General features: G+C 38.0%; 1 protein-coding gene across 1 annotated transcript in view; it reads left to right on the top strand.

Moving 5' to 3' along the window:
• The window catches only part of PARD3B (par-3 family cell polarity regulator beta), a gene marked incomplete at both ends in the record, with an annotated part of 124,803 nt that overhangs the window by 18,473 nt on the left and 81,102 nt on the right, over nucleotides 1–25,228 (top strand). Inside the window, 2 exons of the mRNA XM_010185683.1 lie at nucleotides 10,824–10,915; nucleotides 22,076–22,162. Of these exons, the coding sequence (XP_010183985.1) occupies nucleotides 10,824–10,915; nucleotides 22,076–22,162 (179 nt within the window). The remainder of the gene's footprint in view (nucleotides 1–10,823; nucleotides 10,916–22,075; nucleotides 22,163–25,228) is intronic.

The following is a 25,228-nucleotide window of genomic DNA, read 5'->3' as shown; positions in this document are numbered from 1 at the left end:
CAGGAATGAAAGTGCCTTTAATCTAAGCAGGCCATGTGATTTTTAGTACCTTGTGTTCAAGGCCTGCATTCCAAGCTGTGGAAGCTGTGCACTAATCACAGGCTGTGGTTTTCTGGCACGCTGTGGGAGCGTCTTGGGAAAACACTGGATGAGTGGGTCTCTGAGAGCATTCAAGTCCTTGTCGTGCTATAGATTGGGTCTCTCATGGGACCCTGATCTTTGATTTACGTGAATATTTCTGATTTCATAGAGTATGGTGGGCATGTTTTCTGCCTTGGCTTTTTAGCTAAGTATTTTCTCTGTAACCTTTTACATTCTTGTTTTGTCTTTATCCTTTTAAACAGAGTGCAGCAGAAGCTATATTTCAATGCCTTTTGACTGCACCCTATTTTCAAGAAATTATTCTTGTCTCACCTCTTGATATCCGTATGCATTGCTGGCCAGTCTGTATACCAGTGTTAGACAGAAGAAGGAGTCTTTAGCTATTGCGTTAGTGCCTAAAAGGGACCAAATATGGAAACAGGAGACATGTCTGGAAGTTTGGTATTCCTGTTCTTTAATCGCTGATGTCGTTTCAGTGTTCAACCTTTGACAGGGGCAAGCAGTGAAGGATGTGCACCTTGAACATCTGGAGAAAAAGCTTCTAAGTTACTCTACGTGCTTCTGTTTATTTCCTAGATAGTGGGCTCTGTCAGTGTTAATTAGAAAAGCAGGCTGGTTTTTTAATGTTCTGCTTAACATGCCTTAGTTAGTAATGTTTCTGTGACACTTTTTTTGACTTTATACTGGTGGCCGCTGTAATGTGCAGACGCACCTGTGCATACTGGACTATAGGAAATAATGTAGCTGTTCTACAAAGATGTAGTCAAAGCTAAAGCATTCATCTGTCTGCACCATCTGTCTTGTGCTTTCTCCCCTCTACACATTCCTCGGGCTCCAGCATTACGTGCACACAGTCACGTTCTGATTGTTGTCTCTCCAGTTCCGCAGTGAGAAATGTTCTAAATATTCATAATGTTATGTATATATCATGCTAGGTGGCTGTGTATTATTAGAAATCTTGGGCTTTAAGCACACTGTCATCCATTGTTCAGTAAACACAATTACATTGCCCTATCTTTCGTCCCTTCTCTAATGAATCCATGCTAATTGATTAATCAGTGCTGTTGCTTCACTATGATAATCCCACATGAGGAATAGTAATAACATAACTAGCAATTACTAACGTATGTTGTTCACCGAGGAAAACATAATGTGATGCACTGTAAGTGGCAAAGCCAGATCAGGAGGAAGGGAGAGGTGCCTGGGCCAGGCCTCATGTTCCCCGGCACAGCTCTGTCTGCTGGAAGGAGAGATGGGCCAGGAGTGCCGATTCTAGGTGGTCTCTGGAAGTGAGTGAGAGTCACTGATTACTGGTACAGGAAATATCTCGGGCTATCACCGCTTAGTGGTGTGTTATAAAATGGTATGTCTGAGAAGATGTGGACAGTATCATCAGCTATTTCTTTTGCGAAGTTTCAGCTGGTGTTGGTTACTGAACTGACTGTCGTCTTGACTTAAACGTGGCTATGACACTGACTTCTGAAGTGAGATAAAGAACATTCTTATACCGTTACAGCATCTTACTGATGTTACTGCTTGATTTCCAAAGTAGTGAGTTGAGATTTCTGATCTGTGTCAAAGCTTAGCATTGGCTCTCGCAGGCTGTGGGCAGTGCTTAGCAGACTGATGGGTGGAAATGATTTGATTTTCCACAGTTACAGAATCAACAGAACTAGGGATTCCTGTTGGCCGAGCTTGTTTAAGGCATCATATCATATGCTCCATTCATAAAGACATTTAGCAGCAAAGTATTAAATATGATCATTAGGGAAGCCCCATTTTTAACCTTGAAAATGGGTGTGGTTTTTAAATTTTGGAAACTACTGTTGGTCAGTCCCGTTGTCTTTGGTGGTAGTGGTGAAGTTACACAGTTTTCAGTTGGATGAAAAAGACAGCTAAATTCAGTAAAGGATTTATTGCAAGAAATAATGATCCAAGGCTAACGTATCATTTGTACATTCAACTTGTAGAACGTAGAATAAACATTTTTAGAAGCCTTTCAGATAACATAGAGGGCATATTGGTGTAGCAATACAGAAAGTTTTGATTCGGTAGTGCAATTTCATTGTTGCATTTGTAATGCTTTTTTTTTCTTTAGTGTTGTGCATTAGTGCTTTGTTGTGGGTCGGTGGGGTTGGTTTTTTGCTTTGGGTTTGGTATTTTTAGTGTTCAGAATTAGTAGTTTCGTATGGTGAGAATAAAATCTGAATTCTGTTTCTTGGGGAAACGGTGATCTGCCATCATACATAAGACCGTCTAGATAAAAGTTAGATGTTCACAAAGTAATACTTTCAGGAACAGATTATCCTGATGTAACGTATAATGGTTTCAGATATATTTTTTTTCCTTTAATTTTAAAAAGGGATACAGCCAGTTCCCTTTGTACAAATAAGAAAGGAGTCAAAATAGAGATTTGTAGCTTGCAAATCTCTTGTAAAAGGTTCTGTTAATTAAAGATCTTGGGAGGTTTTAAAAAGTGAGTCAAGCTAGGGAAGATAATGCTGATGTTCTCTTGTTCTGAGAAAATTTGGTGGATTTTCTTGTAGAAATATGTATTTCTTTCCTATTTTTGCAGTGTTAATTGCCCAATGGCAATTTCCAGCCAAGAGAAGGGATTAGTGTGCATTTGTGGAGCTAATGATAGTGCACTTTTAAAATGAAGCTTGTTGCCATGGGAATGCTTACAAATAGTTTTTCTGGTAACTCCAATGTCCAAAGGTTTAGTGCTTTCTTTGAACACAGATGTTTTTGTCTCCAAATGGATGATACAGAAGAAATCACAAGTTTTAGCTTCGAAACACCTGCTTCTTCACTGCCTTGCATTGCTGATAGCACTGGTAAATGTTCTCTGTAGATAAAAGACCACCCATGGATTTCTGGACAGTAAATTTAGCAACAGTCCTTAAATTATAATAAAAAAACCTAAAAGGTAAATAAAATATTAATATTAGTTCCCTAACAGAATCTCAGGATTTATCTGTGACCTCCAGTACCTGGGCACAAGATTCACCGTGCTTCAGGTCAGCCAGAATCTTTTTAAAATATTCATAGCATGGATGAGCTGAAATTAACAACCTTGCTGAGAGGCGAACAATACTGGCTCAGGCACACCAGCCTCCTAATGCTGCTTTGTAGTGTCTAGTTGGCTTGCAGCGCAGGCAGAGAGCTTGTGTATGTCTTCAAAAGACCCTGTAGACACACTCAGAAACAGTAGCAGGTTATTTAAGTCAGTAACATTATCTAATTTTGCTTCTGCTTTCTCGTGTTGATCCAGTTTTTGTCAGGAAAAGAGCTATGCATTGATTTTAACTATTTCTACAGGTGTTGGTAAATTAATTTTTACCTGATACTGAACAGGTAAAAACCTGGTGGTTTTTAACTGTAGAAAATAGAGGTTCATTCTCTAAAATTCTGTATACCCTATAGAATTCTAGTGTGTTTTCCATCATTACAAGCCCTCTAGAAGCATTTAGTAGCATATGTATGATTTAATGTCTACCTAATCAAGAGAAGGCAAGGAAAAGCAGCGTGATAAATCGAGGGGAGGGCTAATAAATGTGTCATCTGTTCCAAAGGTGCCAGGGATCATATGGCTGGCCAGTCACTCCATCCTTTCAGTAATTTTTCCGATATTGACAGCTCCTAAAACTTGTGAACACTTACCCTATTACTTATGTTTCTAGTAGCTTTTTGGTTGGTGTGTGGGTGGTTTGTTTGGTTTTTTCCCCTTCTGAAACATTTCCTTTTACTTAAGAGTTGGTTCTTGGCCAGTAGAGGTGCTAAATCCAAATATTTATCAATATGTTATCAATGCTTTTGAAAGAGGCTTTCTGCTGCTTTGGGAAAGACATTGTTCACACCTTACTCTGGAAATACTTAAAATACTGGGCTTAAGTCCAGAGTTTTCTGTACAGGAAAACCCCTTCTGGAGACCTAACTGTGAAGCAATTTTTCCATTTTTCTTCTGAGCCCTTCACTAAGGGAAGCACTGAGGGACTCAAGCTGCACCTCTTCCTTCCCATCACCCATGCAGAAGAACTGCCAGAAAAGGTGTGAACTCCAGCACTGTTACAACTAGTGGAACTTTTTTTGCTCAGTGTTAGAGAAGTTTTTCATCTGAGGACTCTTGGAAAATTTCATGATCAAAATGATACATATCAGTTTTCATCTCTAGGCCTAAAAAAATCCTTGCTACCGTTAAAAACAGAACCTACTGTTTGTGTAGGACTTGAAGAAACATAAAATGCTGTTTCCATGCTCATCAACTACATTTTTGAATGGTTAGGACTGGAAACAAATGGGGAGTAGGTAGAGCAGGAAGGGTTAGGGAGAACATTTTGAAGGGTGGTATTGGCAAGGTGGGTTTTACATGTAGAGAGGTTGAACATTTCCAGGAAATCTCAGTGGGAGTTAAGGTGAGAAGCTGGCTGGTGCACCTTGTGTCCCTGAAGAACTGAGGCTCCTCTGGTTTTGGTACCTGCTGACTCCTGTGCTCCCTGGGAGCTGTGATTGATCTTAAGGATGTGTTGCCCCTGGAGAAGGCAGGGGCTTCAAGGCATCTTCTGACTTTGAACCAGCGGTAATTAGGAGGCTAAAAGACATTGCCTCCCATGCTTAACCCTGTGAGGAACTCTTCCTCCTGGCCTCTCGGTGTGAGAGCACCCTGTTTACTACTGAGAATTTGCCTTCCTATTCTTTTGACAGAAGTTGTTGACCACTGAGCTAAGGCAGTAATCTTGAGGATGTCTGTGTGTGCATAAGATGTTCCTGTCCCACTTTTCAGGATGATACTGAGTAAGTGCTTCAGTCGAACTGCACATGTGATGCAGTTACTCCCAATCTGTTACATGGAGTACTTGGACCTGCCGAGGAAGGCAGTTTCAGCCAGCGTGACTTTTGTATTGAGCAACACAGTGTACGTAAACCACCAGTACGGTTCAGCTGTGGTGATAACCCTCGGTTTAAAGTTGTTAGCAAATAATTTGGGAGAATAATTCCTTACTCCAGAGTGATAGGAGAATGTCTATTTATGCCTGTGGTTTAAATAGCTTTTTAAGTGCCGGGACCACAGCTCACTACGATATTAAAAAAATCCATTGGTAATTGAGAGGGAAAAATGTTGTTGTGGCTCCTGTAACTCTCATGTAATTGTTAAAAGCCATACTGTATTATGGCTTTTCTTTGTGCTGCGCTAATTGACATGAATCCACTTGCATATTATTAAAAATATCTGAAGATGTACAGCTATTCTTATGTTGAAAATATCTTTTAGCAGTCCAGTAGAATAGATTCAATTGGCAACATTGAAAGAAGCTGTATGATTCTTATTTTTGTATTTGTTGCCTGCTTAAAAGTCATCTTTAGCAAGTGATTAATTGCATCTGTAGGTACTGCACAATTGCATCAATTATCCATTTCAAATGAATTTCGTTCTGACTAGTTTAGAGGATGATGTAGTTTAATCAGTAGCTGAAATGGAACTATTGTGAGCAGTTTAAGAATACTTATCACGTCTTACAGAGGCTGAGTGATTTAAAACAATCAGACCACTGCAGAAGAAAGAAATATGCAGTAACAAACACTAATAATTTTTTCTTCGGTTTAGCAGTGTTTTATTAGGTTCCTTTACATTGGATTCCATCCTTGATATACTGTGTTATAGTGTGGGGATGTTAGATGGTTGGGAATTTTGTAATTGAGATAAACTAGCTGTGGTTAAAAATATACTTGTTTAAGTATGACAGCTTGCATATAACTTTGGTTGAAATAGGGTTATCATATTTCATCTGTGCTTGATCATAGTATTACTGAACAAAAAAGAACACTGATGTGTGTTCCTTGAACTACATGGTCTTGGGCATCGTCTTCTGTATGAAGTGTCAGCTGTTGCATTTGTTGCTGTGACTAAAGGTAAACACCTTTACTTTGTAGCATGGACTTACTGCTTTGGGAATATTTATGGAAGTGCTGATTTTTAAAGCTAAAAATAGTGTAATGGCTTTTAAAACTCATTCTGGCTGTCAGAAATGCTCACGTGATCCTGAAAGTGTTGCTAAAAATGTTTAATTTTTAAATATGGTAATTAAAATTGTCTGTTGTGAGAGCAGTAGATGAGACATTTCCTGCATTTGTAAGCCAAGCATCCCTTTCACCTCCAGGTTTCCTTGCATCTGACTGTTTGTTGTGTTGGGAGGATCTGAACTCCCCCTGAACCTTCTTGGAAGAAAGGTTTACTGTTGGCTAGGCAGGGAGAGGGAGCTCTGCAGCCTGCCACCCTGCTCCTGACCTTCTGCTTTAGGGTCTCCATGCCTTGCCTTTGTTTTAAAAAGCTGGTGCCCTCAAGGAATACAATACTGTAAACTGGAACTTCAGACGTACATTTTCACTTTTAACTTTGTCATTAAAAGAAAGTTTCAGATAAAGATACTTTCTCTTGGGTATACTAGACTGCTGCAGTCCTAATCTGAGTAGATACCATGTGTTTTTCTTCTAAAAATAGATCTTATTTATTTCCTTCAAGTTTATTCTTGGTGTTTGATGAGCATCTTATACTCCAGGTATGCCCTGCACTCAGGATTTTCTCTAGTTGCTTATGTAGACTTCCTGTTCTCTAAATTTCTCTAGTTCTAAGATTCATCTCTTGTTGATTGTTATTTAATAGGATGTTTTTTTTCCAGGTAGAAAAGGATGATTTGGCTACGTAGCTTTTCTTAAAGTGATATATTTGCAATTTCATACTACCTGCAAACTTCTTAAGAAATTCTGATCCTACCAGGGAGAATTGGGGTGATTTAGGGCACTTTTACGGCCACTGGTGGCTATAAACGACCTAAAGCTGTCTTATTGGGCGAGGTGGTATAGGTCACTTTTGGGTGAATGTGCAAAATTTTGCTGCAGAAGAACCTCAACAAAAGATTTATTTTTAGCTAAAATACAGTGCAGAACTACACTATAACCTAGTTTAGGTACAAAACAGATCTGGTGCAGTTTTGTTAAGATATAAACATCCAGGTTTTCTGGGTTGCAGTGACAGTGAGAAAGCAGAGCAATGGGGCTGATTGTACCTGATAATCAGGGCAGCCGTCAGCTGTGCTGTGCCGTGCCGTCTTGTGCTGTGTTGGCTGCTCATGGCTGCACACTTGGTTTGAAATAAAACCAGTTGTTTTGAGTGTTTTCAGTCAGTTCTGTCTCCCTCTCTCTTTTTCTAGCCCTAGCCAGAAACTGGTACTTTCACATCTCTCTCCAAAGTGCCACTGCTACTGTTTTTTCACCAGGTGTTTTTGTGTTTTTTTTATTAAATGAGCATTTTCAAAAATTTAAGTAAAACTAGAGAATTTCTCGTACTCCCTTGCCTCAGTAAGACCCATGGCTGATTCCAGCTGTTGTTAGGGCTAATATACTGACTGTTGTATATTATATGTATATATATATATGTATATTATATGTATAGAATTAGTATATTAGTACTGACTGTTGTCAGAATATTCCTGTTGTTAGGGATAATATACTGACTATTGAATTGAGAAGACTCTGCATATTTCAGAGTAGAAAATACTACTGGTATGTACTCTGTCACTCTTTCTACTGTTACATGTACACGTTTACTTAATTTGAGAGCTGTCACATAGTGAATATGAGACTCTTTCAACCATTGGAGTTATAGTTGTTTGCAGAGGGTTATTATTTAATAAATCTCTCTCTTCTGCTTCAGTCCTAATTTGAAGAACGTGCTTTTTTGCAGCACTAGGAAAATATTGCCTAACTGAAATTATCCCTATGTAAATAAATTTAAAAATGTCCAGTGTTCTTAGATGCGTATGCTTTCTTGGCTTTTGTTTCTACCGCACCATTTTGCATTCTATTCCTATTTCCAAAGTGAAAATGCAATTCTGACACTGGCAATCTATTACACTGTCAGCTGAATTTAAGTCAAGTTTTGGGAGTCAGCGTCATTAATTCTGCTTGTACTGAAAAACTGACAGTCTTTAAAATATGAGTGAGAGATGGAGATTTTCTGTGTGTATTGGATCATTGTCTTCTAATAGTGTCTTTACTTGTGCATTGTTGGTTTGCTGTCATTCTGCTGGTTGGGCAGGAGGTGATCTGTTTAAATTTACTGAGCTTCTAATGAAATACTGAAATATGAAAGGAATTTGGCCATTCATAGCAATTGTTATGTGACAGGAGCTCTAATGTCATTCTTGGGGAGCTCAGTTATAATTTTAGTGTTATGATTTATGTTTCCTTGGTCAGTTAAGACTTTAAATATATCTGGCTTTGTGTTTACTGACTTGAGTATGTGATAATCTGTGATATCTGAGAGTACTGTATGCCTTCAGATCGAAACAGGCAGTGATGTGCAGGATGGGGACTGTGACCGGTGACACTGAACTTCTGCCTGTGGCTCTTCTGAAGTCTCTCAGCACACTTTGGTTCAGCTCAGGAGAGGGTAACTTTTTTTAGGTGCTTTTACCCTTAAATAAAAATAAAAAATAAATAAATTTAAAAAAAACCCTGCAATTGCAGTTATGGCCTCCAAACTTCATCCTCTAATTCCTCACTGAAGTTTTGTCTTGTGAAATGGTGAAAATGTGGGACTGTTGTGCACCTCACAAGAAGACTGAACCATTATTTTCTGGCACATGAATAAACGTGCCTTGAAACACTTGTGATGTATTTTTAAATCTGTTCTTGAAAACTTTTACTGAAGGTCTGATACCCCTGATATCTATAATGACCCTGTTACCCAGCTTCAAGACTCTTGGTGCTGGTCTGGTCTTTAGCAGAAAAGAAAGCTGTTCGTTGCTATCTTTTTGTTGAAACCTCTTGCTTATCTTTGAGTGTAACTGTGCCCTTACCTATGTTGTGCTGTGTCGCTGAACAAATCTGATTCCTAGTATGAGATTGGACTTGTTGATCAAAAAATGGTGGCTTAAAACCTGTGATCAACTGGTCAACAGAAACATGAGATGAGATTGTGTTCTGAACACTGGTATTTGTCATTGCTGTGAAATCTGTTTCCCAAGGAAGTGGAGGTGAAGGACAAGTATGGATGTAACCTCACTTACAGCAAGACAACAGTAACCAAAAGTACACAAATAGAGAAATAGTGTAGCTTATGCACACTTATGTAGACTGCAAGACAGGCTTTAAAAAGCAAAGCAGTTGTGAGTGGCAAGTTCTCTGTCGTGCACTGAACAGCAGAGTGTTGCGGCCAGTGTCTGGAAGAAAAGGGAGTCTCATTAATTCACAACCCAAAATCTGTTCCTGGCTTGGCTATTTTCAACCTTCCAAGATGGGGAACTAGTGTTTTCAGGGGTTAGCCAAAGGAGGTCAGCTTTGTTGGGCACATTCTTGTTAAGAGCTTTGCCTGCTTCTGACATCTCTTGCTACCAAGGTGGTGTCTTTTTTCAAGATGAAGTCAACATATGAAGACTGTGTGTCAGATTTCTGTTGCTAATGCACTGCTTGAGGTTGAGCTCTTGATTTATGAGGTTAGTATGGAATATGCTTCAGATAACAAGAATTGCTCCTTGACATGTGGTTCCACTGTGAAAAGTGACGGGAAGAGATGGCACATACTCAGTACACATTTTTAAAAATAGTTCTTCCATTAGTGACAGAAGTTTTCTTTCCATGAGCTATATTGGTCTTGCAGTGGAAGCCAAGTTTCTTGGCTTGTGCTCTGATTAACACACAAAGAGAATCACTACCAGTATTATAGGTTCAAAAGCCATGTCTGAACCAAAAGGAGATCTAGCTTGATTTATATTCCAAGGGTTTGCTTGCAAGGCTGGTCATGATTCTTTTTTAAAATGCAAAGCAACCCATTTTCTTGATACTTACAAACTGAAAATAAGTTCTACAAATCTTTGGGGTGCTGAAAGCACCAAACCTTTAAAGCCATCTTTCTGAGTAGAGCCACTTTTTGAGAGAAATGGAAAGTTTTAATACACAGTGTAGAGCTTTTATTGAAAATCAAATTACCTATCTAGTTGGCTTTGTTCTTTGGGACTGCTTTATAACATTGCTACCTTTTGCCTTGAAACAACTTGATATGGCAAGCATAAACACTGGAAAACTGTACAACTGCAACAACAACAAAAAATGATTAACTTTAGGCTTTATCTAGTTAAGATCAAGCTCTGAATTGAATTCTTTTAGTGTGTTGACAGCTGAAGATTTATGTCTTCCAGCTATATTCCTGTTGCGGAGTTGGCAGAAGTGACCTCTCCAAAGCAGGTCTTTGTTACAGATTTTGCTCTGTTTACATTATTGCCATAAGGGTCGCAATGAAGTACAGTACACTAAAGCTAATATTTCACCTGCTGACAGTGGTCTTATCTCATTGGTGCCTCTTTCCCTCTCCCAGCATGGAAGAAATGTGAACTTTAAGAGTCTAAGGATCACAAAGAAAGTTGAATAATAGTTTTCAAGAGCTTCAGCATTACTGTCAGGTCCCTGTGTGCACTGTATTTTCGTGTCTGGCCAAATGGTTACATTTTTTTCTTTGGTGTGAAGTTACTGTGAAAATGCATCTTCACCAGATAAACACTACTAAGGGATGGAAAGAGCAGAAGAAAAGCCATTGGTTTTATCCAAGGTCTGTGGAATCCATTGTGAGAAAGAAGATGGCTCAGGATGGCAGAGTGATATATATCTATATATCTATATATATAACATGTGCATTGATTCAAATGTGCTTTGAAATCTCTCAACAGGGCGCATCCCAGGTATCCTTTCAGGATGGGGAGATGAACCTCACTGAACCCACAGAGCTGCTCTTGACTCAGAGAGCCCGGCTCCCTGTCAGGTAGGAACTGTTTGGTGCTGACTCAAGTGATTTATCAACATGCGAGACAAGAGTGACTTCTCATGCCGGCTGCACCTGTGAAGCTGCATTGTGCACATCATCATTGTGATCTCTTACCCCTTGTCCCTTTCCCATCCTAAAAATGCACTTGATGCACATACTGAAGCACATATTTGCACATGACAGTCTTTTACTCTCAGTGGTGAATATGAATGATTTTATTGTGTTTATAGTGTAAGGCTGGGGGGAGAAATATGCTACTGTTGTATGTGCAGTGGTTTTGCTTTCTACTCAATCCTGCAGGTATTTAATGTCTTAATATAGAGGATGTTCTTAGGTAATACTTTATCTCAGTAAATAACTGGTCAGCTGAACCATATAATCCTAAAATTATCTTTTTCAGTTAAAATGTCACCTCTGGTTCTGAGTGGTAAGGTTATTATTTCGCTGTCGTCTTTACTAGATTTTATATCTGTGTTTCTACACTGTGAAAACAATAGCCAATATTTACAATACTTCGGTGTGCATTGCCTCACTGAAGTAGTCAGATGGAACGTGTCCTTTTCCTCTCTTAATTTACAACAAACCAAAGATGGCTGGTGCTGCTCTAACTGAAGGTGGTAGAGGTTGCATTGATAGTTTGGGAAATAACTTTTATTTTGACGAGTCTAAATTTTGAGTGAAACTTTGGCAAGTATATAATCTGGATTTGGAAGCCGATACAATAAAATTTGAGATCTGCATAATTGAAATGTGAGGAAAGCAGATGTTCTCAAGAGGTTTAATAATGAGCTTCAGGGCTTGTTGTTCCAGAAATCACAGGGAAAATTCTGAATGGCTGAAATGAAATGAAAAAAAGAATTTTGCAGGTTACAATTGTCAGACCAAAATTAACTAGATGGGGTGCAATACAGTGTCACGAAGTAGGTCAGTCAGATCCTCAGTGGTGGTAACAGAGGATTTGACCTGACAAATTTAGACCTAAAAGTTTCCATAGTGCTATTTTCCTGTCCCACCATAAGCTTAAATTTCAGTTTTGTCTGGTGATTCATGTGCTGAAGTCACCTTTTTGAGTGGGCAAAGGAATGTAGTCCTTTGTCCAGTATGCTGTGTTTGTTGCAGAACTGTAGTGGTATCATAGCATGTTGTATAATGAAATTAAGAAGTGTTATATGGCAGACTTCTGCGTGACAGCTAAAATGTCAAAAAATAATTTGTTTCAATTTTGACGATAGCAAATAATTATTTGCTCTAATTTTGCAGCTTATAGTTGTCTGTCAAAACAGTATATAATAAAAACCATTAAATAAACAGTATCTGCATCCCTTATTCTTATTTATCCTCACAAACACCTGAGAAAAACCATGTGCTAATATTCCCATTTGACCTACATGTGGTCTGAGAAAGAGGCATGAAGCTATACACCCAAAGCCTGTGGGGAAGTTCACAAGAGCAAGGACTCTAACCTTGGTGGTCTTTTGGGCCATGCCAGGATTTTGGTAGAAGGATCACCGTTCCTTTTAGATTGTGTCAAAAATTAGTCTTTTTCCATGCAAGAGAGTTAATGTCTTCATTTTTCTTGTTCTTTGAGTCATAATTTAATTTCTTTTATGGAAAACATACTCATTTTGGTAAGGTTGTGCTTTTCATCTCATCTGTTGATGAGCTGAACTGGGGTGCTTTTCCAGCTTCTGCTGCATCTGCCAGGCCTCTGAGTTACACATGAGCTGACTGGCGTTCGTCATGCAGGTATGGAACTGTGTCAGTTTAGTTGCTAGTGCTTATTTTCTCTTTATGGAGTGTTGCTAAAGACTTCTACAGCTTGTTTCACCTGATGTAATTACTATGCATCACCAAATATATGCACTTATTTGTTTCTTGATCCATTAATTTGTAATAGGGATTAATCAAGCTCTGTGCATGCTGTGCTCGTATTTACTGCTGTCCTTATGCATTTACTAGGGTGTGGTACATCATCTAAGTCCTCTTAAGAATTTTCAGAGAGCATATTATTGTTTATTGATTTAAACAAGTCATTGCTTGCATTTGGGATTCTTCAGAAGAAGGATGTGATAGCCTGATTTTGGTGGCCATTGGACATGGTGGCAGTGAGAAAGTCCTCTGTGAAACTTTTAAGAGGTATTCATTCATTTTCTGAAATGGCCAGGTCTTCTCTGACATGTCACAGAACAGTTGTAGTAAGCCTGGATTTCTGGAGTTCTCCTAGGATTTTTGTTGAATTCTGCAAACTGTCTTGGTGGAGGAATGTGGAAGGAAAAATGATAAAGAGCACAGATTGGTGCACACTCAACTGATGCCGGAGCATCAAAGTGTTGAACAGACAGGGAGCAAAGGGAAAGCTGGCCAGAACAAGATACTCCTAAGAACCTTTCTGCATTGGTTGTGACATGTTTTGAGATAAAATGAGTTGTCTTAATCTGATTAAGACTTACGCATTAAGGAGATCTGTTGGCAAAAAAACCCAAACAAGCAAACAAAAAAACCCCCCACCAACCAAAATAAAGATAAAGTAATTGTACCAAAATATACCTTGCTTGTGCTTCCTATGTCCTGAGATACATTTTTTTAAACACTATTTTGCCTGCAAGTGTTGAGATGTGTAGTATAAGGACTTTTCTCTTCAAAATTTTCAGTGATACTCAAGTATTTGTAATATAGTCCAGTCCTTGTAAAAGGTGAACTTTGGAGTAATTCAGAACACATTGTTTTGTAAAGCAGAGTTAGCTGGTATATCTGTGAAAGTCACTGAAATATCAAAAGTCTGAGAATTTAAATTTTAAGGCAGTTATTTTGATTCTTAAGGCTTTTACCTTAAAAGGGAGAGGTTTTGGGGTTTATTTTTAAACTGTTTCTACAAAGGTCTTTTCATTAGGAGTAATACATTTATAAAGGAAAACAATGAGCCACTAGAGACCATCTGTCTGGCTTACTGGTATCTTAATTTGATTGAATATAAGAAGGTTTTATTAATAAAAAAGTATAAAATAATAGAACTTTTTTTTCACAAATGGTAAAACTAGCATCTTAATACTTACTTTGACTTGATTTACACTGTTCTTTCTGAAAGAAAGTACTATTTATAATTCTCATTTGTGCCAGTATCTTTCTTACTATATTTCAATGATGTTTGGGCCATGAAGGACCACTAATTCATGATATATTAAGCCTTCATTTAAATAAGCTATGTTAAATTAAGTGATGTTAATGAAGCTGTTATTTCAGCCTGATTGTGAGCTACTCCATGCTATGGAAGAAAGGAGAAAACCACTGTTGTCCTTGCTGCTTTCACTAGGAAATATTCTTTCCTGTCACTGGGTTTGGTAATCGTTATGACCTATAGCACTTAAGCAAAATCGCAGCAAGTCACCTATGAATATTATCTGAGCCTTCTCATCAGAGCGCCAACCTGCCTGAGGTCAGTGTCCCTTCTCTGCCTGCAGCCAATAATGGGTATTTCAGAGGGAAGCAGTAAAAAAGAATACTGCGATGAGTATTTTGATTGTGAAGCCTAGCTGTTGAAGTTAAACGCTTCAGACTTGGCTTGTTTTGTGTTTCTCACTCAAGTAGGAAAACTCTTCAATTTGAAGAAAATCAGTTCACTGATTTAAGTAGATAAATCAGTTGCGCATTGGGTTAATGAAATGAGTGGCCCTGTGGTGGATTTTTAGTTGCTGTATTCAGAAGCTAATAGGAAGGAAGCTTCTTTGCCTGGATGCTCTTAAAACATTTTACTATAAAAGTACTGAGAAATTTTGTATCCCTCAGGAGACTGAAAATTTTAATTTGACCTTTTGAGAGTTGATCTTTGCTGGAAGAGGGACTTGAAACATTGAGTCATTGACACGTTTTTTAGTGAAATAAATAAAGACAGGACTAATGACAGTCCTCTGGTAATTCTGAAGATGGATTTTTTTTATTTTGAATGTGCTAGTAAAGATGATGTTCAGAATAAGGGAAGCCAAGCTCATGCCGTCAGTCTATAGAATTTGGTATTTTTCCTTGCTTCACCTCATGTTTTGAACTAGGACTGAAAGATTTTTAAGTAACAGCAGCGTCTTGATACTCTACAGAAGTCAGGTAGACATACGTCGCAGCCTTTAACATTGAATCCCTTAGCACACTATACGTAGTAATACTTTATTTGAAAACCTTGCTTTACGTAGTAAAAATGACTGTTAAGGAACAATAAACTTGAATCTGCTTGGAAGTGGATGTTTAGCTTAATAGCTATGGATTAGTTGGAACTCCAAGTGTAATTTATGCATGGATAATTCATTACGTGTTTTCATTATGTTCTGTTTTGCTGTCTTCCCACTTCTTTCTAGCAGAGGTCAGGGTCAGTTCCTTGGTTTAAGTACTGTAGATACATAATTGAAGCATAACTGCAGGGCTTTTTCCTTCTCTGTGTTTTATTTTATTTTAACCTTCTGTGTCTTTCATTAGTCTAACAACACAGGAGTGGAACAACTTGATTTAAAGAATAAAAGACACAAAAACCTGATGCCTGCAGGCTGTCTGGTTTCTCTCTAAACAGTTAGACAGTTAACCTTGTGAGAACTAACTAATTTTAGTGGGGAAAAGGATCTGTATTACAGTAGCATCTTTACTAAATTAATGCTTTTTAGTTAGGAGATGGTGATTGGTTACCTCTTCAAACTTGAAACTGGAAGATTCTGGCATGATTTCACAGTAAATACTTGCACTTTGTGGATAGTTTGTTTAGTTCTGTGTAGAATGGAGCAGCTGAAATGTGTCCATCTCCTCTAAAAGAGAGTGAGCAGGTTCCTTGACTGTGCCTGGAAAGTTCCTTCGTGACTCTGCGTGTTCTGTTGCTTTCTCTTCTCCTTGTAGGGTACTCTCCATCCCTATTTAGATATTTAGATTTTCATTTGAGTGTATTCACACTATTTAACAACTTGAGCTCTGGTTTATTCTTCAGGGCTTCCAAGACATTTTCATGAGACCTTTGAGCATCAAGTTTAGAAGAGAGAAGGAAAAATGTGGAGAAGGGATAGGAAATGGGTGGGAGATGTGCTGACAGGTTTAGTTGAGCTGGCCACTCTGGAAGGCTCTCTGGAAGAATGGGTGAAGATACTTCATTACCATTGGCAGTACTGTTTTAGTATGTGAAAGAGGTACAAGAACAGGGTCATCACCCTTTTTATTTGGATAAATCTGTGCATGCTTCATCTTTAAAATTCCCTTTAGTAACTTGCCATCACTTGTAGGCCTATGCTCTCTACCAAATGGCAGCAGCCCGTGTTCATGGATGCTCCCTTTCCAGCAGCACTGGCTGGTGAGACTGGAGGGACAAGTGAAGAACAAGCGAAGTGCAGCTCAATAACCTCATCTGTGAGCCCCCTGAATCCGAGTGACATTTCTTTGCCTTTTACTTGACTGTGGTCAGTAAAAATGACACAAAGCATGTTCAGAATAGCAACTGTGCTTTTCTGTTTGCAAGGGAAACTTTGTCATCCTGCGCTAAGAGATTTTTTTCACATACAGCAGCTTACTAGTCTGTGCCTTTTCTTAAAAACATACAAGGAATTAAATGAGCTATTCAGCGGTTCTTACTTAGTCATGTTGTGCTTGGGTTGGGTTGCATGTGCAAGTGTTGAATAAGACTGAAATGACAAAAGAAAATGCCACTGGAATGATAAATACCTGTATTTACTCAAGCAGTAGATTCTTGTGACATACACGTTATGACAAGTTTTGTCCAGTAACCCATGCTGAAAGCAGCTTTTTCCATGGTACTGTCTTCAGTATGTTGCAAAACAATTAATCCACTGTAGGCTACATTTACTATATTCCCCAAGAGAAGTCCTACCAGAAGATTCTCCTAGCATTTGTGATTTGGGAAGGTCAAAGCATCTTAGTGAGACAGGTCCTGCTGCAAAGCTCCAAAATGTTTTATTTTTGGAGAGAAGTCCCTTTTAAGCACCTGTGTGCTCAGTGGTTGAGGTGGGTCCTTCAGCATTATTTGATAGTTCGCAGAGAAGGTTTCAGCTAATAAATCTTTTTCTATCGCTTACTAACAAAATGCTAATTCTTTTACAGTTTTCAGGAGAGGGAGCTGTAGTACTGGACAGCAAGCAGTCTGAAGGTCACACTGAGTCACCACTGAACATTCAGCACTCCATTTAAATTTTGCTTTCCATGTTACAAGTGGACTGCTGTGCATGCTCACTACACACATGCATACATCTTCTCTATGTCTTTGCTAAACTGTACTCATCCACATGTTTAATAATGTGCATGGCAAGCGTTCCTGACAAATGTGATAGACTGTAAAGAATCTGGCAGAAATCAATAAACATCAAGCAGTGAAGAATTTAAATAGTAAATTATGTCAGCATCTTCAGGTAAAAAATCAATAGTACAGTGTTGAATGTGGTCTTGGATGCCACAATCGGGTCATGCTAGGCAGGTGTTCTCTCTTCGCTGAGACCTCTGAGGCACCTTTAGTGCAGCGAAGGGAAGGAAGATGCCAGCCTGCATTTGAAAAAGCCTGAGTGCAGGATTTGTAGTTGCGGTGAATAAATTCACCTGCAGCTCTGATAAATTTCACTGACATAAATGGTTTTTAAAATTTCACTTCTTTTGGTTGCTGTAAGAATATATCTGTATGTATTCCATAGAAATTGGGTTGCAAACTCAGCAAGGACAGTATTTTCTGAGGTAGGAGCTCTTTCTGCAGGGGATACCGGCCATGTGGCACACTGAGGCACCCTCTGTGCATCGCTCACCGGTGTTGCCAGCCTCTCAGCCTTAGCTAGAAGTTGAGCTCCAGGTCTTTTATACTGACTTGATCGGCCACACTTGTTTTACTGCAATATGCATTTAAGATGTATAGAGCAGATTTAAAATAGGAGTAGGTCACTGGTAGGTTACTAACTTTTGGAATGTAATATTTTCCTATTTTGCTGATTTGTTTGGTTTTTAAATGTGTTGCATATTGCAGAAAAATCCATAAATTACCCTCTCTGCTGTCAATATCGCAGGTATCAACCAGCAGTGGAAAGCCATTCTGCATTTTCCCACCCCGTTCTTCCAGTTTAAGTGAACTGTCAAACTGAGTCCCAGGACCTTGGTGTCCCTTCTGCCTGTGGAGTTTAGTAATTAATCTCCTTAAAGCTCATCCTGTTTAGGATCTCATTGAGCCGTGCCCTATTCCTAAATACTCTCTCCAGTACAGTGTAAACTGGAAACCAGTGTGGAATAGTATGCTGCTGGAATTCAGCTGTTCTTGTGGGCATATTAAATCTGCTGAAAGACGGACAGCATGAGTCAATGATGTAAATTTTTTCAGAGTCTCTAATCTTTGAGGTTTCTAAACCAAAATTAGTCAAATTCCAGATAAGCTGTTTTTTAATTTTTTAACTGTCAGGCTTTCATAGGTATAATCTAGAAACAGTATGCCCTCCAAGATCTGTTAAAGTTGTTGTGAAGGACAGTTTTCTTCTCAGATGTAATGAAGAATCACATTTGTTTGAGAATGAGAAGTCATTCTGACTCATTTCTGATTAAAAATATAATGCTAAAGTACCTTGTGTGTGTGTGTATATATGTGTATATAGAGTGTGCTCTTATTCTGAGAATTCAGTACTTTAGTAAATCCATAACTTTCAGGAGATGCCACAGTGTTTTTAAAAATAATACACAGTGTACATGCAGGCTATTGGTTTTGACAAAGAAACCTATTTTTCTTAGCATGTGGATTTCATGTTAGATATAAAAATAAACTTGTGCTTTATTCGGCTTTGAGCCTACTTGTAAATGTAAGTGCATTGATTTAATATGACAGCCAACCTGTCTATTGTGATAGCCCTCAAAAAAAATCCTGCTCTATTTTACAGTTGCTTAGGAAGACAACTCTTCCCTGGAGTACTTTAACAACACAGGGTTATCTGAGGACAACTGTAGCTTATTAAAATTTCCCTGTACAAATGAAAACCTATTTGCTACCTTTTGATTATTTTTTGGATCTATAGAATTTGGCTACTTAATTTTCTCATGTGTTTTGATTCTGTAGAAGTTCAAAAGACGATGAAAGTAGCCCTTTAATTATATTTTTGTCTGTTAAGATAATTGGAGGAAGTAGAAAACTGAGTTGAAAGAAGAGTTAATTTCCTATGCATGCATTTTTGAGGTTTTGGTAACCACCCTGATTAACTTTTCTGACAAGTTTCTCTAGAAAAAAAACTTACAGGAAGATTTCTGTTAGGATTTCCCTGTTTGATTTACAAAGAGAGGGAAATACAGGAAACAAAAAATCAGAATATAAATGCCTGTGTTATAAATATAGTAACATGAAAATCTGTTATGTTGGGATCAGTGGTGGTTTGTTGTTCAGGGTCTGTGCGTTGCATTTTTATGGAATATAAATTCTTTCAAGTGTCACCCATTTTGGAAGAAAAATTTACCGGGTTGGCCAGAAAGTAATTGCAGTTTTTTTTCTGGGTAAATGAAAGGTGAATTTTTCATGTGAAACAAAAACGGTATTAAACAATAGTGACCATTTTGTGCAACTACCTTTTGCCATCTTTCAGGCAACTTCATGATTCCATGCTCAAGAAAGTTCATCTCTTTTTTTGACAAAAAACAGTTCCAAGAACGATTTGGCATCCTCATCAGCAGTGAAAGTTTTACCATTCAAGGTGTTTTGGAAAAAAGAAAACAAATGGCAGTCTGATGGTGCCAGGTCTGGTGAATGTCGTGGATGTGGTAACACATCCCATCCAAGCTGCAGACATTTCTGACGAGTGACCTAGCATTATCATGGTGCATATCTGCATTTCAAGTGCTTTGAGCTGGTTCATCACTCTTTCTACACGATCTTTTTAATTCATCGTTGTCGTAGATGGTCCATTTGTCATCGCCTATTACCATCCATTTAAAAAATGGGTCATTTTCCTCATGTTTCAAGAGAGACTCGCAGATGTCAATGCTCTTAGTGACACTAATTTCTTTGAGCTCATGTGGTACCCAAATATCAAGCTTCCTAGTGTATCCAAGTTGTTTCAGATAGTTTTCAATGCTCGATTTCAATGTGTTATCAGCAATCTCTCGTGTTGTTAATCTCTGATTGGATTTGACCAATGCTTTTATTTTGTTATCAACTTTGATTGTCCCGCCTGAGCATGGTGCATCTTTAACTTAAAAATCTCTGGACTGGAAATTTAGCAAACCAGTTCTGACACTGCTGTAGTTTTAAGGCAACTTCACCATACAGATCTCATAACTTTTTATGAGCTTGCACAGTGTTTCTTCCTTTTCTGAAGTAGTGCAGCAAAATACGATGAAAAAGTTCCTTTTGATTTTCCATTTTGAAATTGATACTACATAAGTAATTGTTAATGAAATTGTGCACTTTCTTTTTCTGAAACAAGCTTGAACTGTCAGCTATCAAGGTCCGTAATGAATTTACAGTTTAAAATGAAGGTAGTTACATTTCAATAAGTGTATGTCCATCTATTAAAAAAAACCAACGCACAATTACTTTTTGGCCAACGCAATACAAAAGTCCCAACAAACCAACCATTCCCACTCCCCCAGTCTCCAAGACTGAAACAAAATGATATAAACTTATTTTCTAGTCTTATTCTATATTTAACTGGCCATGCTAAGAATTATTGTATCTAGGGCAAGTAGCTTCTGATTAATCATTATGCATTTGGATAAAGGTAACAAACAACAATATAATAACAGCAAAATAATTCTGCCTTATTAGAAAGCAATACCAGAATTAGTCAAAGGTCATTTGCAGTAATTGTCCTGCTTTTGAGAGGCCTCAGCTGTTGTGGTTTTGTTATAGCTAATCTGGCAAAGCTGCGTGTTGCCACTTCAAGAGTGGTCATGGATTCTTCCCTTACACCCGTGCATTTCTTCTTGTGTTAAATCAAACAATCTTAGGACCATGGGTCAGTGGGAGCAGTCGGCTGATCCCAGAGGGGGAATTATTGTACTAGGAAAGAATCGTCTGGGGCTTGGTTATCTTTCTCATCTTTCAAACGTGCACTCTCTAGATCTGTTGCATGGTTTTTGGAGGAAGGTCAGAAGTCTTTTACTCAACAGCAGCCTGCGCTTGCATCAGTTAGATGAAGTCTTTAACTTATAGCAGTATATAAAGTGGCTGCTTGGTTCAGTTTTACGTGTTCTGTAAACACTACAGGATTGATGTGCAAGCGTAGAGCTTCCTATAGGTTGAATGCATTGAGATGTTCTAATGTAAATGGAAATACTCAGGAAAAGTCCACAGGCCACTAATCCTGAGTGCTGATGGTGTTCAGCACAATTTGAGGGGAGGGAGTGTTACAGACGATGTAGAGTGGCACAGAAGGTAGGAACGTGATCTGCTAGAATGCAGACCTTACTCATTTCTCTTTTTTCTCTTTTTTTTTTCTTCCTCTTTCGATGTTCTAGCCAATTCAAGTACCTTCCTTTTCAAATTGCCACCACCCAGAATAGAATTAAGGTCACTCTAAGGCTGGAACTGTAAAATACTCAATAGGAAATGAAACAGCACATAGCCATGAAACAGCAAAAATCTGTCAGAGATAATATAGAGGTTTTTGAAGAGGGTTTCTGAGGAAGGAAACTTCCAGATAAAATGAGCTGATGTGCACTTTTGATTACAGTTTGTTTTGTTCTTTGTCAGTGAGGCTGTGTGCAACTGAGGGCAGAAATAAAGATATTTAAATAGGATTTGACTAATTTGCTTATTGGCTTGATGTCCTTAATGTGTGATCTTAATGTTTATAATGTGCCCACATGGGGAAACTGACTGAAGCAGCTCATGTGAAGTTTAAATTAAGAACATCTAGAATAACTTTTTTTTAATGAAGTCTCTCCTGACTTAAAAGCTTGTTCTTAAATATTCTGGTTCATTTACTCTAGAGTTGACTTAGGAAATTGTCTAGGTACTTGATGTCTTTCTGTTTCAAAGTACACAAATGCTAATCTAAAAAAATAGAGTTTGATAGCAATTTTACGTTTAATCATATTTTTATATATTGGTGAGCTCCGAGTCCAATATATTTTCCAACCTTTCTGCTATCTGATCAATCAGGAGTTTGTTTTTAAGATAGTGAATCTTGTGAAGACTCATGCGAGTTGTTTCCCTCTGCTCTTTTTTAGTGAAATGACAAAAACAGTGGAGATTTCTGGGGAAGGTGGACCCTTGGGAATCCATGTAGTGCCCTTTTTTTCATCTTTGAGTGGAAGGTAAGATACTTTTTGCGCTGCTCAAGAAGTATATTGATGAAAGGATTTCAGTTGTGGTTCTCTTAAAATACCAGCTGTTTAACCATAAGGAAAATAAATGCTTAAAAGAAAATTAGTCTCTGACACTGTCTTCCATTACCAAAATACTTACTGTTTTAAGTTATATAAAGGACAGTGCTAACCCCTTTGTTCATATATGTCCTTTTAATGGCCTCTCTTTTTTTCTCTGAATGGTAAACTAGACTATCTGTAGAAAAATGTCGTTCTAACAGTGTGGGGGCTAGGGGATCGGTTGGTTGGTTGTGATGATGAGTTGGTTTTGTGAGTGTGGGGTTTAGATTTGGTTGTGGATTTTTTAAAACGTTTTTTGTGTTTGTGTTGATTTGTTTGGTTGTTTGTTCCCCCCACCTCCCCCCGATTTGGATTGGATTTCTCTGCATTGGTCCTTCCTTAGCGACATATCAGACAAGAAATGTCAAAAAATTTGCTTGCCTGGTCATGCCTCGCATTTTTCAAGCCACCTTTCAGATTTGGTTCTATAGCATTTATAAAATGTGCACTATACCATGAACTTTTCTTTGTCACAATACAATTACTTTAATTATAAATGATTTAACATAGTCTCTTGAGATCACAAAAGCCTATTATAGCAGCGTGCTCGTATTGATGTGCTGTAGTTAAGACTGTGTCAGCATTTTCATTATAACTGTTTTCCAAGCTATGTAACTCAGATGTAAAAAAAAAATAAATTCTAGGCTGAAATTTGACATACAGAGGCTTGGCCAGAGAGTTAATTTGACACTAGCAGCCCTGAATAAGAGATGGAAAATTGCCAATGCCATAAATGACACTGCTTTATAGTAAAATGGCTGCCTGAGATGCAATGACAATTATTGCAAAAGCAAAACATGACTGATTCTTAAATGTGTCTTTATTTGTCAACTTTCATGTTGGACAGACAATGTGAAGGGTTAAATTGTCTTGTAAAAGTCTGTGTGTGCAAATGTTTTCTCAGCAAGATCCCAGTGTGTAAGTGGACCCCAGTTTACTTGGTGTTTTATTTGCCAAAAGGGAAAATAGATGTCCACCTGCTGCCTGCAGAAATGCCATCGCTGTCTCGAGAAGAAAGTTGGTCTTCCATGGGAGCTGTAGGAGGCCTGAGTTGTGTCCTTGGCTTTGCAGGCTGCCTGTTAGTCTTGAGAAAGGCACTTGTGTGTGTTATCCAATCATGAAATGCAGACAATAATTCTTTCTTATAGGCATGTCATAAAGGTTGTAGTGTGTATGCTGTATTTCAAGACCATTAGGTAAAAAATGTGATGAAATTGCAAGCTATTAAAATCAGTAATTATTGTGACTTGAAGCATTGCTGTGTTGGGTGCAGCTTTTAAAGATCTCCATAAAGTAGTGGAGTTCCTTAGTCTACATTGTGTGCATGTTGATATGTCTTTATTTACAAATGCTTTTGGAGATCCCTCAGAGCAAAGGGTTTTTTGATGGATGGGCTACTTGTTTAGACAGTTGTCTTGAAATTTTAATGACCCTTGGCAGAACCATACCGATACCTTTGCAAAAGCACTAGAGTGACTTAAATCTCTTGTCCGTCTTATTTAATCAACCCTGAGACTAATGTATAAATTTTAACTCATCGCAACATGAGAAAGTACAGAAGAGGATCTTTTATTTATGTTAATGACAAGCTACAATTTATGAGGACATGCTGGCCATGACTAACTTGGTCTGGTATTTTAGTTATAAAGTTATTCTCTTAATAAAGTAGTGCTGGCTTTAGCCTAGTGCTGCTGCAGAGCAGAATTTTTCTAGAAGTAGTTAAAGCACTGTATTAATTGACAACATCTTAGTTTATACAGGAACTAATAAAATGATGGAAATAATTTCCCCCCTTTCTTTTGCACTTAGATATCATTAAAAAGGGAAAATAAAATTAATAGTGCATTAAAATAAAACTGAGGCTGTGAAAAAAAAGTAATGGAGCAATGAATTTAAGCTGCCACGGCATGCATAACTCAAGCCACTCATTCCGATACTGCAGCACACATGAGTTTCAGACAAGTGGACAATCCTATAGCATTATATGGATGTAGCATCTAAGTACAACAGGCTTAGTGAGCAACTGACTTAATCTGTAATTTCTCTTTTTCTCTCTACTTGTATCGATTTGCATCTTAATGTAACTATATTTCGTTAGTTCTTAGATTGTAGTTTTTTGACTGCCACTAGTTGGATGTCATCAACAGGGCTACAGCCCCTCTCTGCCAGGGCCCCTTTGAATCCTTTCGTGAAGGGTAACACAGGTTGCAAGAGAATCTTTATGCGATAGATTAAATAATTTTTTCTGTTAGAAGTTTTGAAGTAATTATATTCAGTGGGAACTAAGTTTTCACTTAAAGTACTTTGACATGACATAAATTTAAACTTTTATTATACAGTAAATTTGAAATCAGATGCATGATGAATATAGTGTATTTGAAGTAGTTAATGGTGTACTGTGAATCTGTTGAATGCACGTAAATATGAGGCAGTCATGAATCTGAGAAAAAATTCAAGACTCCTGTTTTGTAGTTGGAGTGCTGGCATGTTGGAAATTGCACATTAATATTTTATGGAGTGTAACCAATAGAAAATGGTCTCTAAAGGTTGTCTGTCTTTGCTGATATGGTGTGGAAATTTAGTGGATAAAACTTGATTATAAAAGGTCTTCACAAACACATAGTTGTAATTTTTGTTTGGATGTTATACTGGTGTCATTGGACACATCTCTGTTGAGTTGTAGTCTGCAATGCAGAGATGCTCCAGGTAGGTCTGAAATAGCCAAGCTCTCCCAGCTGCGCTGGAATTTTGCACCACCCAGACTTGTTCCCTTAATGCAATATCAGAAGTTTCTGTACTTTACCTTGGTTTTCAATTTGCATGTTAACTGGTAACAGAGACCTTAGGTTTTGACGTTCTGCTGCTCTCCTGCCACGTAAATAAATAAAATTTCTTTCAAATAAATAGCGGTTATTTTCCTATCTTATTCTAATGCCTGTTTAGTTTATTATAGTT

The sequence above is a fragment of the Mesitornis unicolor genome, unplaced genomic scaffold (assembly GCF_000695765.1).
Source record: "Mesitornis unicolor isolate BGI_N332 unplaced genomic scaffold, ASM69576v1 scaffold15860, whole genome shotgun sequence".
Taxonomy (NCBI): domain Eukaryota; kingdom Metazoa; phylum Chordata; class Aves; order Mesitornithiformes; family Mesitornithidae; genus Mesitornis; species Mesitornis unicolor.
Note: the sequence above shows the minus strand (reverse complement) of the source record. Positions and strands in the feature narration are given on the sequence as shown.